The sequence below is a fragment of the Danio rerio genome, chromosome 15 (assembly GCF_049306965.1).
Source record: "Danio rerio strain Tuebingen ecotype United States chromosome 15, GRCz12tu, whole genome shotgun sequence".
NCBI lineage: Eukaryota > Metazoa > Chordata > Actinopteri > Cypriniformes > Danionidae > Danio > Danio rerio.
The window spans coordinates 27489023-27510000 of record NC_133190.1 but is presented as its reverse complement, the minus strand read 5'-3'; the positions used below and the strand labels follow the sequence as shown (position 1 = coordinate 27510000).

Sequence of the window (20978 nt, the reverse complement as noted above, 5' to 3'; positions counted from 1 at the left end):
TGTCTGTTAGGTTAGGGTAGGTTAGGTTAGGGTCCCTCACGTGGTTTGCAGCTTGACGTGCTGTGAGGGCTTGTGTGCATCAGTGATGCTGAGAGCTTCGCCACTGGTACTTCACAGATACCGGTAGGGTCACCCATAGTGGACTGGTCTCAGCAGAGATGCCCGACTAAGACAAACCAGCTGATTCTGGACGGCAGATTTACATCAGAATCACCTGAAGATGTGGAAGTCGCACGATTCGTGGAAGCAACCATTCTAAATAAATCAATCAATTAATAAATTTGTTATTTATTACACATAAAAGAGGCTGCAATTCTTTTTTCCTCTATTATGTTGATTTTTTATCAAGTTATAATTAATAAATAAAAGTAACAATTCTGGAATTATTTTTACCCTTTTAACCTGATTTTCAAAACAATCCACCACTAATTGCACTATTAAAACTATAATAAAATAAGCCATAATAATAATAAAAATTATAATGATAAAAAAAAACAATAAATAAAACAAATGTTTAAATAATTTATTTAATTTTTTGATAGAATAATATTTTCAATTAAGTTAAAAATATAAATTAAAGAATTTTATACGCTGTAAAAAATGAATCAAAATAATATTTATTGAAATAAATTTAAATATAATTTACTCCCCAAACTACATTTTCTAGTGACTGGTCACATCTAAATTCAACTGTGGCAACAGCCTGTCAACATTGGCTCAATGAGAAATAATGTGTTGAACCAATAAAAAAACTCATCAAGTCTGCCCAATCATGTTATTGGCCCAATTGAATGTTTTAGATTGTGTGCAACAAGCTTTTTTGGTTTCACCTAATTTAAAAATGTATATTGGTTAATTGTATATTGGTAAACAATGCTAAAGCAACTTTACTGAATTGTTTATTCCTCGTTGTCCCAAAAGAAAATGAATAATAGAATAAACAAAATCATAATACGCTAAACACTGCCACATTTATTTATTTATTTTTATTAAAGAGACACTATTGTAAAAGTACTTTAGAATAACAAATACATTACACATTTCAACAAAGTATACCGTATAGATTCTAGCATTTTATTTCTCCTAATATTGACCTCATTCTTTAAGGCGGAAGTTTTTCCGATTTGTTTTCGAACATCTGATTCAGTGCCCTATGGGAGAAATGACTAGGAATATTAAACAGCGGAAAACAGACAAAATACTTGCTCTACAAACTAGTGTGTTTATAACTCTACTGACAAAGCAGAATAATATATTAAGAAAATATCAGTTTGCAACATCAAGCATCAAAACAGTTTTTAACGTCTAAAAATCAAAGGAAGTGAATGAGAGCGGAAATCTCCAGAAAAGATTCAAATGGCTGCGCCTGCTCGTACGTGAGGAATAAGGTCAATACATAGAGCTGAAGTGTACTTAATATATATCCCAAATATCTGCAAAAATGTAAAAAAAAAAACCTGAATACTTTCATTCTACAAAAGATAATCTGAACTTATGAAAATCACATTTTTAATGGTTAAACCCACTCATTAACATTAAACATCTAATATATTTGCATATAAACAATGAACGGTTCATTCCGCTGTGGCTCCCCCTCACTGTAAAAAGTGCTACACTCACAAAGTTGGTTCTATCTACTTTAAATAATTGCAATCTAGTTAATTTTATTTGTTTTATACCAAAAAAATAAAATTGGCTTCATCTTTACTTAAAATATATCAGTTTTTATATAACTGTATATTTTTAAATAAAACTAATGCAATTTATTTGAGTAGATTTTTGTACGTGGTTATTGTGTAGAATAAATGTTATAAAAGTGAGTTGACACAGACAATTTATTAGAGCAGCTGTCGATGTGGGCAGGTGTTCATAAAACGTGATTTTAATAGTTTGGCGTGACTCCTTTTTCATTGCCCTGGATTTAGCAGGCAGACGCAGCTTCTGCAATGGTCGACATTAACTGCTCCCAGCAGCGGATTAACACGGTAAGTTGCAAATGTAGCCGAATGATAATTGTAAAGTCATGCAAAACCGCTGTCTTCGCTAGGCAGGTGAGGTTTTAGCTTTGTAAATTGTACTGTAGTCTCAGGTGTGTTAACAGTTAGACTGCTCTCACATGGAAAGCTAAGTTGGCTAACGCTAACCAACGCTAGTTAATGCTAACGATTAAAAGTGATATTATTGAGAAAAAATAGTGAAAGTAGTTTTAAAACACTTGGTAGGTATAACTAACGTTACAGAACCGATTAACAAGGTCACTGGTGGGCGGTCGGGGTGTGGGGTTTGTTAGCGCTAACTTAGCTAAAGTTAGCTCACCTAAGTTATAGCAGCATTAAGGATGGATATTAAATGCAGAAACGTATGCAACAGTAAAGTAGTGTGTGTTTAACGTAAGAGAAAGTATAACTTAAAGTTTGTTTTTTAGAGATTTAGTCCATAGGTTTTTTAATGCTGCATAGTGAATAAATTACAGATTTACAATTTATTTTAACTTAAATTACATTTACTACTGATGTTTACAGAACCATTTAAATTGTATGCACCTCATTCTAAAATGCATGTTCTTGGTCTTTAGATACCAAAGTGATTTTGTTACCTGTGGATCTTCAAACTTCACATCCAGGTAAGAAAAACATTAGATACAATTACAGCTATAATTATTTGCAGGTAAGTAAAACATTGGTAAAATTGCAAACAATAGTGGGCTCCATAGAATTAACTTACATTTGATATCTGAAGATTTTTTTATGTGTGCAACAGTAAAAACAGTAAAAAAAATATCCTAATGCAGTTTCTTATTATCTGTCTTTCAATAAAGCTAACTGATAACACTGAATCACTGAACTGTCATTTGCCAGTCACATTAAATTTGAAGAAAGTCAATTAAATGTAGCTTTAGCAAAAATGTAATGTAAACCTTAATGTAATGTGTAAAATGGCAATGTATTTATTTATTTAATAGAATTTGTATTATGACGTGCAAAGTTTGGTGCAAAATGAAGATGACAATAAAGTTATAGAATTTGTATTCTATAATTTTCTTATAGCCATTTTCAAACAGTTTTAATATCTAAATTACATACACATTCTTATGCTTTATAAGTTGCCAAAAAAAAAAATGTAATACCTAAATTTTAATAATTCTTTGATTGACAGGAAACCACAATGACATACACTGTTACACTGAGTAAAATCACAGTTTTCTTTAAAATTTGATAACTAAAAACACCTGGAATAATGTAATTACACAATAACCTGTATAACCTTTTTTATTTTTTAAATAGAAGTTAGGTAATTTTAACTAAGGTAATTTTTAACTGATAAACTAAGGTGTTTCATCCATGCATCATTCTCACTGCACTTTTGTAACTTCACTTGTAGTTATTTTCTATTTAGTATTTAGCTATTTAATGTTGTTTGGTAGCAACCACCTAAACTCCTATTTCTTTTTGTCTCTACCAATAGAGCTGTGAAGAATCAGAGGTGCATGCGGCTGCCCACAGGAAAAATTTGCCATCAGCCCAACACAGTTTGGATTATCATAGGACTGTCAGAGGTTTGCCAAACCTGTCAAATGCATGATGGCTCCTGTTTGGACTTACCGATGTCCTCGACTTCAAGTATCCATCAAAACTGTATACATTTGAGATATATTAGAGACTCTTTGTGGGACTGGACATTATGCATCCTAAATTTTCATCAAAATATGCAAATCTCCTCAATGAGTTGCCTTAGATGATTTCTCAATAGGATCTGGTATTATTAATGTTTTTATTTATGTATTGTGTACGTGTAGCCACATTAATGGCCTATTTTGTAGTCACTATTAAAAGGAACATCGATTCATATTAAATACATGTTATGGTCTTTAATCCATCTTCCCATTCTTATTTAATTGTTATTGACAGGAAAGTCTGTTTATCTGTTTTTACAAGTGTATATTGTGCTTACAATATAGAAATGAAGATTTATTTTCTGAGGTTACAGCCAGAAGTCAATTGAATTCATTTTAAATGACATATGCATGGTAAATTTTATTTAGATCATTAAGTTCATAATACTTAATTAAAATAAGTACAGTCAACATATAGCAATGTATAAGTAAGTTAAGTTTAACAAAAAAAGTAAGTTTATCTGATTTGAGTAATTTTAGAAATATTAGTTGGCTCAACTTAATTTTATTGCATTTGTTTTAAGCAATGTTTTAGTGTTTAAAATACTTAAAGGCTGGAAGTTGAATCAACCTAAAACGTCCGATGCAGCCACTTGCCTCACTTTTTATAAGTTAGATCTAAGTAACATTTTTTACAGTGTTGATAAACAGGGGACTAAGCTGAAGGAAAATTAATAAATGAATATTAAAATTGTCAAAAGCACTATCAAATCTAAACAATGGGTTACTTTACCCAGTTGACACAGATGATTCCAGAACAGAAAAAAAACTCACAAAAGTTTCAAGAAAAGTAAAAATAAAAATCTTCAGGAGGAACTTCAAGCACATAAAGCTGCATCTGTTTTCAAATATTTACCATGTAAACCTATTTAGTCATTGTATTCCAGGTTGAGTAGATACTATAATCCAAAAGCACAAACGATGCACTGATAAAGCGTCCTATTGTCGAGCACCATCTCCTCTTCCAGGACAGCAGACATTCAGCACAGTTGACAGGGCTCTTAAACTTCATCATGCTCCTGATGCTAACTGTTTCAAGGATTCCCATCTTCATTGTAGCTGTGTGGTTTTCCAATGGCCCTGTATGTTAGAAATATTAAACGGCAATGTCAATATTAAGCCTATATCAAATACATATTCAAATGTCACCATAATACTGTGTCATTTTCAAAAACACTATTCCTGTTGGATCACAAATGTAATTTTACAATGACAGAATGTGGATGTTCACATATTTATTAGCATAGTAACACTATAGTAATTAATACTTTCCATACTGTGAGAATGATATGTGGTAAATTGCACATTTATATGTAAAATGTCACTTTGGCCAGGCACCGGTTTGTTTCCAACAATGGTTCTAAATATCATTAACAGTGAGTAAATAACAGCAGAAGACAAAAAACAGGTTTTCTTTCACACAAAACTGAAAAATCTGCCGTAATTTACTCTCCCTTCCTTTATTCCAAACCAGTTTTTCTTTCTATCTTCTGTAAAGAAAATATTTTAAAGAAAGCTGGAAACCTGTAACCATTGACTTCCATAGTATTTGTTTTTCCTACTATGGAAATAAATGGTTACAGGTTTCAGCTTTTTTCTAAATATGGCATTTAGTGTTCAACAGAAGAAAGAAACTAACAAAAGTTTGAAACCACATGTGCCTGAGTAAATAGTACAATTTGATTTGGGGGTGAACTGTCCCTTTAAGAACAACTCCAAATCAATGTTTAATATTTTTAAGTTGAAATCAATAAGGCAGGCTTGTGTTTTATATAATATTTTGTTTTATAGAAAATAAATATGGCTACAGTAGAACTGACAACCGCAAGAGCAAGAGCAATGTATGTAATTAACGTTAACGTGTTGTGTACAGTGGCGCAAAAAGGGGGTATATATATATATATATATATATATATATATATATATATATATATATATATATATATAGGGGCGCCACACATGGGGGGCGCTATTGTGCCAAAACTATTTTTGAAATTATCCTTATTAAAAGTTTCAAATAATATATATATCCATATATATACATACACACACACATACACACAAACATATATATAAATATATATATATTTGTTAAAAATGTTCATTTAGCATTTTATACGCGTATAATATTGTATTTTATTAAATTAAAAAGTCATTTAACCCCCACCCCCATTTTTCATACCACATGTTTTTATGAATTTATTATGTATCATATTGATTCGTCAGGCCTTTTGGTAACTTCTTAGCTCAAAACTATTTTAATTTTAGGTTCAAACAAAGTTATAACATTTCAATTAAATAGAACATATATATATATATATTTTTTTTTACACTAAACATTTGACAGTCTTTTTTATTTAACTCTTAGCAGTTTCAGTCAATTGTTCTTGCAAAGACAGACCTTACACTTCACACAGGATGCATGTGAGAAGTAATTGCAATGTTCTTTTGCCCTTTAGGACTCCCATGTCTATCATTTTGTTTTGACAAATGTAGTACAAAAAGTCCAAAAGCAAGGCTAGTCAAGATGATATAATCATTTAGTGAGGGAAAAATAAATTGAGAAGAAATTTGGGGTGGTATGAGATGCATTTCTTTGCGACTTAACATGCTTAATGTAATTATACCTTTTACTACTTCATACTATTTCAGTTGTGTTCAGAACTGCGAAACTGTATTTTTTTGAAGCATATTGATATCTTTATGAAAAAATATCTTTAATTTATTGATGGAAATATTTTCCACATTTTATCACTTGCCTGTTATAAAATATTGTTGGATTGAAGGGGGGCGCGCAAAAGTTGAAGCTGCATACTCATCAGTAAATGTGCAGTTGCGCCCCTGCTGCCATTTCTCCTAATCTCTTACAGTAACATATCCAATTTTGGTTGAAACAATTTGTCAGAAAAACTAAAGCTTGTGCTCCATCTTTTAATAATACTATGAGACATGTTTAATTTGTACGGAAAATGAACGAAAGTCTTTATTAAACTCTCTCTTTATCAGTTAATAAACATTAATTTAACATACACTTTCAGGCCTGTAGCCAGCTTATTGAAAGGGGTTATTTGTTTTCTGAAAAACTGAACCTTTTTGCAGTTATTCGCCTGATTTTCTGTTTAATCGAGGTATAAATATGACATTTTAGTGACATATTAAGAACTAATTTTTGCTGGATAATCTTGTTGGATAGTTATTACAACTACACTTTTTAATGTACCAAAATTATTTCCTGCCATTTTGTCAAATTGCTTTATTTACACATTTAAACTATAAGTTTTATTACAGTTTTATAAATAATAAAAATACTTTGAACTAGAAATTAGGACTTTAAATTAGAATAAAGAAATAAAGTACAGTACAGATGCCAAAACCTCTGAATGCCATGTAAAGTGAGCATTTTTCCCAGCCTTGTATATTTATGTCCAGTTATTCCACTTTAAAAGTTATTTCCACTATGAAAAGAACGTATTTGTCACTATAAAAGTAAAATCGATGAGTCCACGCACAGTAGTTTGAGAAAAATGCTCATATTAGAAGAAAATATTAAATGGTATTTAGATGTTTTTGCCTCTGAACTCTTCAAATATGTAAATATACTTATTTTTAAAATACAATTTTTTAATCATAATTTTCTTTGGGAAATCTGTTAAAACTTGATTTAAATTAAAAACTGAAGCCTATGGGCAAATAACAAACTGGCCGGTGCATTCAACCTTCCTCAGTGAAAATTTGTCCATTTGAATAATAAGATAAATTCAAACATAATTATTAAAAATCCAACGTTTGGTTTTTCAAACCACCTGACTCTCCTTGGCTACACGCATAGCTTTTTAATTTAACTTAATAAATTGTAAGAAGAGAGGATTACTTAATAATACATTTTAATAGCAGTCAAATAATAAATAGCTATATATATATATATATATATATATATATATATATATATATATATATATATATATATATATATATATATATATATATATATAAACAATATTCATTCTTGGCGGGGGTGACTCATCCCCAGTCCCCACCAATGTCAAGCGCAAACCTACGCCCTTGTGTGTGTGTCTGTGCTGTGTATGTGTGTGTATCTGTGTGTGTGCGTGAACTGTGCGTAATGACATTGTGTGTGACTCATCGTTGCAAGTCCACAACAAATGCATCAAATACTCATTGGTAAAGTTCTTACTGTAGTATCTCTAACAAACGCTATGTGAGATCTTCCTTCTTTAGGTCTGTCTGTTGTCTGACGCAGCCGAGGGAGGAGATTAAGGCACGCAGAAACGGTGGGCGGGGAGGACTAGCCTTAAAGGCGCAGTACAACAAAACCGCTTTAAAATAGAATCTTATAAAAGGTATAATAAATAATCTGATGGGTGTTTTGAGCTGAAACTTTACAGACACATTCTGGAGACACAAAAGACTCATATTCAATCTGAAAAAAGGGGTAACCTACACTGTTAACCCTTACTGTAGATTATGCAGCAAATAACTGTAAAATAGCCAGTGTTTTGCTGTAATAAAAGGAAACAGTATTTTACTGTAAAAGGAGCAGGATTTGTATGAAATTTTGTAGTGCAAAGAATAAATTACAGTAGTTTACTTTATGTACCCATTACAGATAGTTACTGTGATAATAAATGGTAAAGTACTGCTCAACCATTATTACCCCATGTACTCTGATGCTTTATGTTGCTATATATATATATATATATATATATATATATATACTTTTCAGTTTTGGTATACGTATGGTCAGTATTGAGGAGAAAGTGAGACAATGCATTAATGATAAGCTAAATTTCTCTGCAGCCATCTTTGTGTTTTCTTTGGTTCCTTTTATGTTTTTATCATTGAGTATCAGGAGTCAACCAATGTCAATGTCACAGAGCTAATTAAAAGGTAAAGATATCGACAAGATGCATTTAAAGGCAAAAATATTCACACAGAGCAACCAAATTATCACAATCATTTTTATAACTTTGTTTACTTTTCTATAATTAATCTAATTTGCCTAGTTTAGCCTATAGTTAAGCTTTTAAATTGCACTTTAAGCTGAATATTAGTATTTTGCTAAATAACTAGTAAAAATGTGTTATTTAAAAAAATATCTTAAACAGCACGTACATACATTTTTGCAGAGACTCAATTAATTTGTCTGGAAAACTTCAAATGAAGTAGGTAAAAGTGGCATTAACAGTATAGTATAAAGGCTTTCCTAAAAATGTATTAATCAGGTTATTTTATTTATTTATTTATTTTTATTACAACAGGTTTGGAACAACATGTGGATCAGATTATTTATTATTATTTATTTATTTATTTATTTATTTTCTGCTTTGGATGAAGTTTTTATATTTTTATTGTTTTTATTCAATGATATGTGCATGATTGTGATAAATGTAGGCAGTTCCTTTGAAAATATGCTATGTACCAGGGATGTCAAACTCCTGAAGGGCCGCAGCCCAGCAGAATTTAGTTCCAGCCCTGCTTCAACACACTACCTTTAGATTTAGTTTGATCAGGTGTGTTTAATTAGTATAACTGCACTGTTACTCTGTAGATTGTGTAGTAAATAACTGTAAAAAACAATGATTTAGGCATCACCACACACTCCCACAGGCTGTTCGTCTTATTCTAAACACAAAGGTGTTAGAAAGAGTTTTCAGAAAATGCTGGCCCTTTAAGGGAGCCAGGTGTTTGATTTGTTTACTGCTGAGTGTGCTCTATGCTATGTCCATCAATTCAGATGTAGATTCTGATATGTTTTAGGCTTTAAATAAGAATCTACAATGAGTAAGTAAAATGTGTTCAAATGTTTTTGAAGGTTTCTAAAATAAGGCTGTGTTTTAAGTTATATTGTTGTTATCTTGAACTGTGTACTTGAAAGCTACATTGTTAGCTAGTTAGCCTCTCCTCATATAACTTCTTACATTACTTTTGTTTAAGTACAGTATATGTATTTATTGGATATTGCATACTGCCATAATGTACAGATGCTAACAGTTGTATGTATCTTTCTGGCAACTAAGCCAAAATTAAATTCCATCATCTCAGTAAGGTAACATGTGCACATCATCACAGGGAATCACAAAAACATTATACACATAGCCATCCACACACAAAAGCTCCCCTGTCCGGTCCCAGGTTGTGAGTTTGTTGCTAAGTATTTTTCAGAGCAGTGTTTCCACCTATGAATTTATATTTGAAACAATAAAAAAGTTTGTTGTCATGAGATAATTATAATAGTAAAATATTTTATCCTTTGGTTTTTCAGTGTTGCCAACTTTATTTTTGTTTTCTATAATTATTTTAAACTTTTTATTGAGATTTGACACAGTTTTTAATTATTTAAAACTAAAATTTAAAATATTTATTTTGTGTTTTTTGCTGTTCAGTTTTTTTTTTTTTTTTTTTTTTTTGCATGGTCAGCATTGAGGAGAGAGTAACACATTTCACTGCAGCACTTTGTGTGTGTGTGTTTATTGGATTTGTGATTGTGATAAATGTTGGCAGTTGCTTTAAAAGTATTGCTAATACCAGGGGTTCTCAATCCTGTTCCTGGAGATCTACCTTCCTGCAGATTTCAGTTGCTATCCATATCAAACCAATGACTGTAAAAAATATGGACGACGCGACAGCCCTTTTTCCCATTGAACGCCTTGAGGGCAAAACGCCTGCTTGACGGGCACAAACTGTCGCAAAAGACTGCTGAAATTGGAGCCAGACATGCGCAGAAGGATTGTCTGATGGAGCCAGAGGAGGAGCCGCGAAAATGAGCAGAGTCGAGCTTCCAATCAAACGCTTTATGTAAAATCAACTACGCCCCCCGAACTTCTCAGCATGCGTTTGCTGTCATATCAACACAAATGGATGTAATAACGTTAACAAATATGAGGGTTTTATATATTCAATCGCGCCAGCTCCAGGCCGCAGCGCACAACTTACTCGCGGCGTTGCGGGCTGATTCCGGCTCGCATGCGGCAGCGCCTGCTCGCTCGGCCGCCGCATCTGGCTCGATTCACTCGGACTGGAATCGGGCAGTGAGTCCAGGCATCCGGAGTAGGTCCAGCAGAGGTAACATTAGTCAGTCTGAGCTCTAAGAGATAAGTCTCCGGCAGGCGAGAATCTAGCCGGAACTGTGTTTTGCTATCTGGGTGGCTAGGCGTGTATCAGCAAACTAATAAAGCCCGAAAAAAGCCCTGAACTTAGCGAATAAACAGTGTTCCACCAGGATCATGTATGTCAGAAACTATAGTTTACTGCTGAACTCATTTTGTCATGGTAAAATAACACAGAAATCGAATAATAACATTTCAGTCTACTTCAGTCTCCTGCCGAAGCTCAGACGCCGCGCTTTGAGAAACTGTAAATCACAGCTGTCAATCACGATGACACGCCCAGCATTAAATTACTGCTAAAAACAAACTGTTTACAAAAATGAAGATCTGCACCTATTTCAGCACAATAACCAGTGCCTTAATCGACCAGAACTATCTTTCGGGACATTTTATTGCAAGTGTAATATTTTTTTTTATTTGGGCTCAAGTCTCCTTCATTAACACGGAGGAGGCGGGCTTTATGACTTGTACTGCAGCCAGCCCCCAGGGGGCGATCTAACGGCCGAAACCTTCACTCAAACGTAGGCTTGCGGCACACTTGTATCAAACACACCTAAACCAATTAATTAGGACCTGAACACCACGTGATAATTACAGGCAGGTGTGTTTGATATGGGTAGCAACTGAAATCTGCAGGAACGTAGATCTCCAGGAACAGGATTGAGCACCCCTGCTATATACCATGGGGGTCAAACTCCAAGTTCCTGGAGAACTGCAGCGCAGCAGAGTTTAGAATCCACCCTGCTTTAACATTACCTGTAGAATTCTAACAAGCCTTAATTAGTTTGATCAGGTGTGTTTAATTAGAGTTACAGCTTAAAGTAGTGGTGGGCAAAGCGAGGCTTCGTGAAACACTGAAACTATCGAAGCAAATGTGTCGAAGCTTCGAAACGTTTCGAAACACCACTCTACGGTGACACCTAGTGGTCATTTTAATTGTATTTCACTGAAACAGCTTCAGCAAAGAACAGTTGAGCAAATTGATGTATCAAACCTCACTTTGTAGCCTCGATTCATCAGATGGTTTAGTCGAGCGGTTAGAGTACGTGACTACCATGCGGGAAAAATGGGTTCGAATCCAGACTATCACTAGTGTGTTGAAGTGCTTTAATTCCAGTTGGTAATGCTTTGTTATTGTATCGTTTTGTTTTAACATTGCTCTGACATACGAATAAACATTTGTAAATAAATTTGTATTTTGTTCATATAACAGGGTTGTTACTAGATCAGATACAGTTGTGGCCAGAAGTTAACAATAATTATTTATATTATTAATTAAATTTCCTATTGTATTTTATTAACGTCTATCCAAAACCTAAACCCATCACAGTACTGTAAAAATATGAATTATTGTTTTACAGTGTTACAAAAATGATGCTAAATTGATGGTGTATCCGCAGCTGTATCCTATCTAGGCTACACCATAAAACAGTAACATGATTAAAATTCATAAAATCATGATTTTGGAGTATTTGTAATAGTCGAGATTCGAACCCAAAATAAATTCGAATAACAGTTCCAAAGTGCACACGAACGGTCCACTAAACCATACAAGTCGAAAACTGACCAAAGATAATGCCAGTGAAATGCAGATTCTCCGGGTCTTGAAACGCCTCTGAAATGATCGACGCTTTGAATCGCTTTTGTCACGTGACCAAGTGTTTCGAAACACTTTAGTCACGTGACCTGGGTGTTTCGGATCATGCTTCGGTACAGTGTTTCGAAACACTTGCGCTTCGGGATCTCGACACTGTGTCGAAACGTCAGTTTCACGTCAGCCATCCCTAGCTTAAAGTCCCGGTCACACTGCACTTTTCTCCCTATAGACTTCCATTCATACGCATGTGAGTACTGCAGACCTGGAATGATAGCTCACGAGACAAATTTCATAATTCGCAGCATTGGAAAGTTCAAGCTTGGAGAACGCTGAATGCGAAATCACATCATGTGATTGCTTGAGACCAATCAAAGATCAAAACATGACCTCTCTGGCTTGCTTTTTCAATTTCTAATTATTTTGTTTAATTCCACTACTCGCTTTGTTTAATTCCACTTCGCAGTGCCGTATGACAGAATATTGCATGCTTAAACGTTAGTGTGACCGCAGCCTTACTGTGCAGACCTGTAATATGCAAGACAATATTTATATCTGCTGATTTTTTTAATTTTGTTAAACATTTTCTGTTATTTATTTGTTTGGTGCCAAAACAATAAAATAAATTTGTCTGAAAAAATGTTATACCTTCTATTTTTAAATAACAGCTAAGAATACTGATTAATTTTAGTAACACTACAATAACTATATATGACATACTATTAATGTGTATGCAGTATAATGCTGTAATTTGTAACACTACAATACAGTAATTAACTCTACACAGTTTCCAGTTAGTTACCACTGCTGCTCTATTACAGTAATTAACTGGCAACACTGTTGCCAGCTACTCACTGTATTGGCTCAGTTACAGTAAATAACTGGCAACACTGTTGCCAGCCACTCACTGTAATGGTTCAGTTACAGTAGAAAACTGGCAACACTGTTGCCAGCCACTCACTGTAATGGTTCAGTTACAGTAATTAACTGGCAACACTGTTGCCAGTTACTTACTGTAACCAAACTTTTACAGTGAGTAGCTGGCAACAGTGTTGCCAGTATTCTACTGTAAAAAAACCCGGTAAGGTCTAACAGTGTAGGTGCTCTTTAAATCACCTTTCTTCCCTATTCTAATGCTCGGTTTGAACTGCAGAAGATCGTCTTGACCATGTCTACATACCTAAATGCATTGAATAGCTGCCATGTTATATGGTCAAGATGATCTTTCCCTTGTTTCAACGATTGCTTGAAGTTTAGTGTTTACTTCCACACATGCAATATATATATATATATATATATATATATATATATATATATATATATATATATATATATATATATATATATATATATATATATATATATATATATATATATATAGTGGGGGGACACTTAAGTGGGGGACACTTTTGAATCAACCAGGCGAAGATTTAGGAGTGTGTTATTTTAATAAATGTTATTATTTGCTCTTGTGGAGTATATGAAAACATCTTTTGTTTGAAATTACTTATTTAAGACACTCAATATAATATAATACAATTTCTTTGATATTATTATCTATTTTTTGTTAATACAAAATGTAGATTAATAAATACAGATGCTAAAATGCAGGAGCAGTTTTCACATTTAGAAGTTAAATCATATTTGTGTTTCCCCTCATTTTGTGAATACGAACTGTCAAATTTACAAATTTCCATCTACATTAATAATTGGCTCTGATGAACACGACAGACTGACCTCTACTGGACAAAGACCTGAACTGACCAGCAGCATTCAACATCAGAGCCATCTGAACTTTAAACACAGCTGTGTGTGTAATATTAATGCTGCATGTAATTAATACTGTCATCTAAAACCATACACCACAGTATGCTGCAAACTACTGTCAGCTTTTATTACAGTCATACATGAATGACATGCAAAGACAATCAGTATCAGGACAGTAATACATCTCCAGTAAGCAGGAAAATCCCCCCAAAACTGTGATGAGGGTCAAATTTTGAAAGATGAGCCTGAAAAAAAAAAAAAAGGTTTTCCACTGATGTACGGTTGTTAGCATAGGATAACATTTAGCCTAGATATATGACAATCTGGAATCTGAGGGTGTAAAAAACAAACAAAAACAAAACTAAATATTGAGAAAACCACCTTTAAAGTTGTCCAAATGAGATTAGAACACACAGTCCTAATCAAACAAATAAGTTTTGACATATTTACAGTAGAAAATGTCCTCCTGGGACCCAATCTTTACTTATTCTAATGATTTTTGGCTTTAAACAAACCTTAATTTGGACAAATACAATTAATTTTTGGGTGTTGCTGTGCAACACAGAAACTTATTTTGTGCTTACACAATTTTGTAACTACCCTTTTGTGCTATATTTATACAAAATATACTATGTGTAATATAATAATGTATAATAATCAGTTATAAAGGCTTTGAGCAAATGAGGGAATTTCCTAAAATACACTTCAAACCAATACAGAAATGAAGGCAGATCACATTCTCAGTCAGTCTCTCTTTTCCATATTGTCTTATTGTATGTAGCTAGACTATATCTAGTTAAAATAGAGGAAGAACTCTGTAGATGGCTTCATAATCTTGTTCTGTGAGCAAAATCATCAGTTTAGTCATCACTGAGATATTAAAATACTCTATTTAATGAAAGGAAGTAATTGAAATACTAGCTCTAATGTAAAGTCTGAGAATTGGCGGTGGCTTTTCTGTTTTGACGGTACAATGTAGATGTGAACCTGTGCAACAATGTAGTTTTATATGCAAATGGTTTATAAGACTGTGCATGGTTGTTTTTATAGCACACTTGTGCTTTCAAACTGTAACAATACACAAATGGATTCGTGTTTTTTCTCTAATCATTGACTATTTCAATTAAGAGTGCAATAATTCTATAATAAATGAATACATTGCACATACATTTTACATTTGTTTTTATATTCACAAGGAAGGGTCATAGGTAATAATTAAGTCCATAAAGAGCAATAACAACATTAGTAAAAGGGTTTTAAAATAACAATAGTATTTTCTTTTTGCTTTACAATTTTGGCTGCTAATGAAGTAGGCCAGTGGTTCTCAAACTTTTTTCATCAAGTACCACCTCTTTTTTCATCAAGTACCAAAAAAATATTGCTGTAAAAAATACCACCATAATGAGTAGTATTGAAATACAGTAGCGTTGTAAGCCCAGTAAAGCAGCTACAGCTCTGCACAGTTCAAAGATATGGCGGATTAATTCCTATTATTAAGAATATTTATTGATGTCAGCCACAATAACAATTGTTCAGAGATGTCCAAACCACGGCCAAAGTTGGCCCATGGTAAACTTTGATTTGGCCCGCCATCCCATCTGAGAAGAGAGGGAGAATGAATAGGATGGTTTCGAGATTGTCAATTCAAATTTAATGTAACCTTTGCTTTTTTTTATATTAAAAGCTAAGTGAAATTAAATGTTAAATGTAAATGTAAAAGTCAGATTTTGTTTAAATTTACATACAGTTGAAAATAGAGACTTTGATGAGCGAATCAAGTCATAATAAATGTGATAATGTTTTTATTGCAACAAGTTATTATTTAAAATGTTATCCTGCATTAGGTAATGCAATTTAAAGTAGATCTGAAGAAGAAATGTGTTTAAACACAGCTAAGATTTACATTTTCGGTAGAAAACATCTGTTTTCTTTTGAATGGCGCTGCCTTGCGCTGCTGTATGCAAATGAGCCATGACGTCAAACATTCCATCGTAGTTCTTATAATGATGTAGACGGCATACCGGCTCATTTTCTTGCAACATCTCGAGCGAGTTGTACCGAATCACTATAGATCTGCGTTTTACGTCTGATTTATGGAGTTTTCAGTTGATCGAGATATAACAAATATTCAGTTCGCCGTTGATAACAATTCTCTCGAGTTTGGAAAGAAACATAGAACAATGGGACGAGTTAGAAAGAGAGTAAAACAGTTCTGTAACTGGGCCTCTCGGAAATCCGGGAAAGTCCAGCAGAACCAGTGCACATCCGAGGGCGACCTCGAGCACCGGAGATGTTCTGATGTCGAAGCCGGACCGAGCAACGCTACGTTCATCTCCCACATTCACACTGGAGCTGGTGTTTCACCAAGCCCAGCACCACAGACAAGAGAGAAGAAACTTAAGAGGCTCTGCAAATGGTTTTCTCGGAAATTCAAGAGAACTAGAACCAGAGCCCCACAGGGCCAGCTGAGCAGCCCACAGCCTCAGAGATCCCCTGACGGGGAAGCTGCGTGTGTGTCGCCGAGGACAGTTCATGACGAGCGGGTTAACAGGCGCGTGTCTATCCAGACCCCTGTGAAGACCCCGTCAACAGAAACTGAACGGCACGACGACACTGAATGCTGGGACTTTTCTGTATCTTCTCTTAGCACTGCGGGAAACAGCGAATCCGACCGCGCTTCAGTGCACAGCTGGCACTCGTGTGCGTCTTCGCTTGGCACCCCGGTTATCAGTGAATCTGACCGCGCATCAGTGTTAAGTTGGCACTCTTGTGCGTCTTCGCTTGGTACCGCGGGGATCAGCGAATCTGACCGCGCTTCAGTGCACAGTAGGCACCCTTGTGAGTCTTCGCTGACCGCTGAACACCACAACGATGAGGAAAACGCTTCCAGTGAGGACTCCAGCGTGTCCGAGGACAGCACATCTTCCTCATCGGATTTTTGGAAAACAGAACAGGAAACCACATTTAACTGGGAAGGAAATACAGGTCAGTTTATCAGGTGTTTTTATCCTGAAGTACTTCACTGGAAGTTATATAACAATCCCAAACAAAATATTGAGCTTTTTACTCCACTGCATATGATAATGATAGTTACTTAAGTTGTGAGTGAACATATTATAAAAATATCATATTACAGAATATGTTATTATGAATAGCTCTATACTATAACTTAACTGTATTCATGAAAAAAAAAAGTTCCTTAAAGAAAATATTTCTAAAGTGTTTTTGAGAATTGCACTAAAGCATTTTGAATCGTAATCATTCTTTAGTTAATCAAGATTTTTTTGTGAATCTGACCAGGTTTATATATCAGCAAGTACTGATGTTAAGTGTTTGAGATTATTTAAACCACTGAACATCTGCTATCCATACAGCAGAAAGTTCCTATATAGTTATGTGTCAGGACGTAATAATATATGAGCAGATTTTTAAACATGCTTAAGCCATAATATACCTATAATATAGATATCAGAGAACAACTGATCTGATTGAACCAGTCCATTATAAGGCACCTTCAATAATAATAGTTTGTTAAAATAGAGCTATTCTAAAGCAATCTTCGCTCAGATTTTGATGGTTTATGCTATAAATGTACTTCATTGTTTGTTTCTTTGTTTTATTTACAGGTAGAATCTCCCAGGACTATAAAATCCATCACTTGATTGGTCAGGGATCAACAGGAGTCATCTATGATGGAATTCGTCTGTCGGATTGCCGAATGGTTTGTTTCAGACATAACAAAAAGATTTTGGGCTTTTCCCTTGAAATGTAAATTTGACGAATGCCGCATGACTGGATCGTTTGTATTAACGTTTGCTTTCTCTTGGTCAACAGGTGGATATCAAATGCGTGAAGAAGAGCAAATCAATGGAAAGGATCACGATTGTAAGTACACACTCGCAACATTGTTAAAAATAACACCACTTCCACTTCAGTTCAATCACATCTCACTAATACGTCTATTATCTCTCCTGCAGGAACCATCTGACAAGACTGTTCCACGAGAGGTCGGTTTGATGATTATGATGAGCAGAGGTCCGAAGGTTCCTCAAGTAATACAGCTGCTGGACTGGTATGAGGCACCAGACCGATACATACTGGTGCTGGAGCATCCCAAATCAGCTGTGAGCCTGGACCAGTTTGTATCCTCTTGTGGGAACAAAATCAGCGAAGCGAAAGCACGAGTGGTGATGCACCAGGTGATCACTGCTGCCAACGCATGCTGCGAAAGGGGAGTCTACAATAACATCAAGCTGGAGAGCCTGCTCATCAACCCCCACACCTTGCAGGTCAAACTTATGGACTTTGGCACGGGAAGCCTCATTAAGGACTCTGGCTATACAAAATTTTGGGGTATGTATGATAATGCCCACAATTTATGTGAAGTTATTTTGTTGATATGAATATTTAGCGAAAAAGCTAACTGCATTGGGACTAAATCTTTCTTTTTCTTCCAGGCTCAATAGCTTGTATTCCCCCGGAGTTCTATCAGAAGGGAAGGTTCCACGCCAAGCCTGCAATCGTGTACTCTTTAGGCAAACTGTTGTTCAGGATGCTGTGTGGACACTACCCTCATATGGAGCTCCACAAGATTGTCAAAAGAACCTGGCAGCCTGAAGACCTATCCAAAGGTGAGAGCATGTGTATGATGAAACAGGATCTTAAAACATGTGATCATTTACACCAACCGTAAAGTTTTCTAATAACCTGACATCTCCCCCTTCTTTCTTCACAGAAGCCGTAGATCTGATCTGCTCGTGTCTGCAGACTAAGCCAGACAAGCGGCCTCTACTTGACGAGATCCTTCACCAGAGGTGGTTCCAGGTCTTCATCCTGAAGCCAAACAACAGACGAAAAGATTAAGAAGATCAGAAGATCCAGCCTCTTCATCCAGCCGTCAACACCAAACTTCTCCTCTTCATCGATCCACTAACACCGAACTCCTCCTCTTCATCCAGCCACTAACACTAAGCTCCTCTTTTATATTCAGCCAGAAACTCCGTCAAGCCACAAACATGGGGCAGTTTGTGGCTTTACGAAGAGAAAAAGCTGAATGGGGCTGGTGTTTGTGGTTGCGTGGAAAGGAGGAGCTGTTTGGGGCCGGTGTTTGTGGTTGATAAAGAGGAGGAGCTGAAGGGGGCCGGCGTTTGTATCTGGATGAAGAGAAGAAGATTTTTTGTTTATTTTTGGAGATTGTAAATAAATGCTTGTTCTGTATGTAATGAATAAAAATGAATACTTTTCTCATATTAAGTGTTTTCATTTCCTTCAATATTAACTTAATGCACTCCTATAGTTAAATTGTTGAACTGTCCTGTCTTCACCTAGCAGTTGAGGTTGCCAAACAATGGCGTTATATTGTTTCAGGTTTTACAAAATGGCATAGTGATGCCTGTATACTTCACAACTTATTTAATTCATTTAGACTTTTAGAGCGCTTTTTACAATGTAGATTGTGTTAAACAGCTTTACATAGTTCTAGCAAAATAAACTGAACTTCAACTGTGACAACTGGACTGAAGCTGTTTAGTTCAGTGTAATGTGAATGTCACTGCTTAAAGCCAAAACACAGAAGACCAAATCCAACGATGGGGAGCTCCACAAGTCCCAAACCAAGCAAGACAGAGGCGACATTGGCGAGGAGCAAACTTCACCAACAGACCCTTTACAAATGCCTAAACAGAACTCCCTACAGAGATCTCACCCTGTCAGCTGTATATTTACTACGGATAGGGTTAGATGGTGACTACGACTGTTTTCTGCAATCAAGGTGAGGCACCTGACATCTAAATTTTTTTTTTTAGTAACCGAGACCTGAAATTTTAGGCTTCTATTTCTCACAGGTAAACAGCCTTCCCCTCAGGTACAGCTCATGTGCTTTATTCAGTGTTAAATGCTAATAATGTGACATTTTACGTGACATTTATTACCATACTACTGAAAGCAGCAGCAGATAATTCATCTCAGATCTTAAAAATAAAATAAAGTGTTTGAATTTGAACATTAGGACTGTGACTTCAGATATCAGTTATTCAGCATGTACATATACCAATGTTTAAGAGGTTTATGTGTGGAGTTTGCATGTTCTCCCAGTGTTCGCGTGGGTTTACTCCAAGTTTCCCCCACAGTCCAAAGATATGCGCTATAGGTGGATTGAATGTTAAATTCGCCATAGTGTATGTGTGTGAATAAGAGTGTACGGGTGTGTCCCAGTGATGGGTTGCAGCTGGAAGGGCATCTGCTGCGTAAAACATGCTGGATAAGTTGGCGGTTCTTTTAACTATGGCGACCCTCGATTAATAATTTCTTTTCGGACTAAGTTGAAAAGAAAACGAATGAATGAAGAGAATCTGATTTTGTTTTGTATGAAAATTGCTATTTTTCTCTTGAAACCTCTTTAAACGTTGTGATGTAGGCTATTGTAATTTTTAAGATTTTCTGACCCCAATAGCCTTGTGCAATTATTTTTGGCCACTTAAACTTTTTTTAGTGTTTGCCCCTTTTTAAGTTTTTGCCGTAATTTCCATTTTAACCACGAGATGGCAGTAACAGATCATCCTCTCCTCTTATATGTGTATATATATGTATATATATATATATATATATATATATATATATATATATATATATATATATATATATATATATATATRTGTGTGTGTGTGTRTATATATATATATATATATATATATATATATATATATATATATATATATATATATATATATATATATATATATATATGGGAAAACAAATTCTATGGAGGTCAATGGTTACAGGTTTTCAACATTTTACACAATATTTGTGTTCAACAGAA

General features: G+C 34.8%; 1 protein-coding gene across 1 annotated transcript; it reads left to right on the top strand.

Annotated features, from left to right (window-relative positions):
• The first annotated feature begins 15771 nt into the window (after positions 1 to 15771).
• si:ch211-198e20.10 lies at positions 15772 to 20160 on the top strand. The gene is made up of 6 exons (XM_073923760.1): positions 15772 to 17146; positions 17788 to 17882; positions 17996 to 18046; positions 18139 to 18514; positions 18619 to 18792; positions 18897 to 20160. The coding sequence occupies exons 1-6, from the start codon at positions 16255 to 16257 to the stop codon at positions 19022 to 19024; spliced, it is 1716 nt and encodes a 571-aa protein (XP_073779861.1). The 5' UTR covers positions 15772 to 16254; the 3' UTR covers positions 19025 to 20160.
• Positions 20161 to 20978: the final 818 nt, after the last annotated feature.

What these genes read in the sequence shown, in the direction of transcription:
- si:ch211-198e20.10 (XM_073923760.1), top strand. Translation starts at nt 16,255, where the DNA reads ATGGAGTTTTCAGTTGATCGAGATATAACAAATATTCAGTTCGCCGTT. An exon ending in GTCTGTCGGATTGCCGAATG is followed by an intron (nt 17,883 to 17,995) that starts GTTTGTTTCAGA and finishes CTTGGTCAACAG; the next exon opens with GTGGATATCAAATGCGTGAA. An exon ending in TGGCTATACAAAATTTTGGG is followed by an intron (nt 18,515 to 18,618) that starts GTATGTATGATA and finishes TTTTTCTTCCAG; the next exon opens with GCTCAATAGCTTGTATTCCC.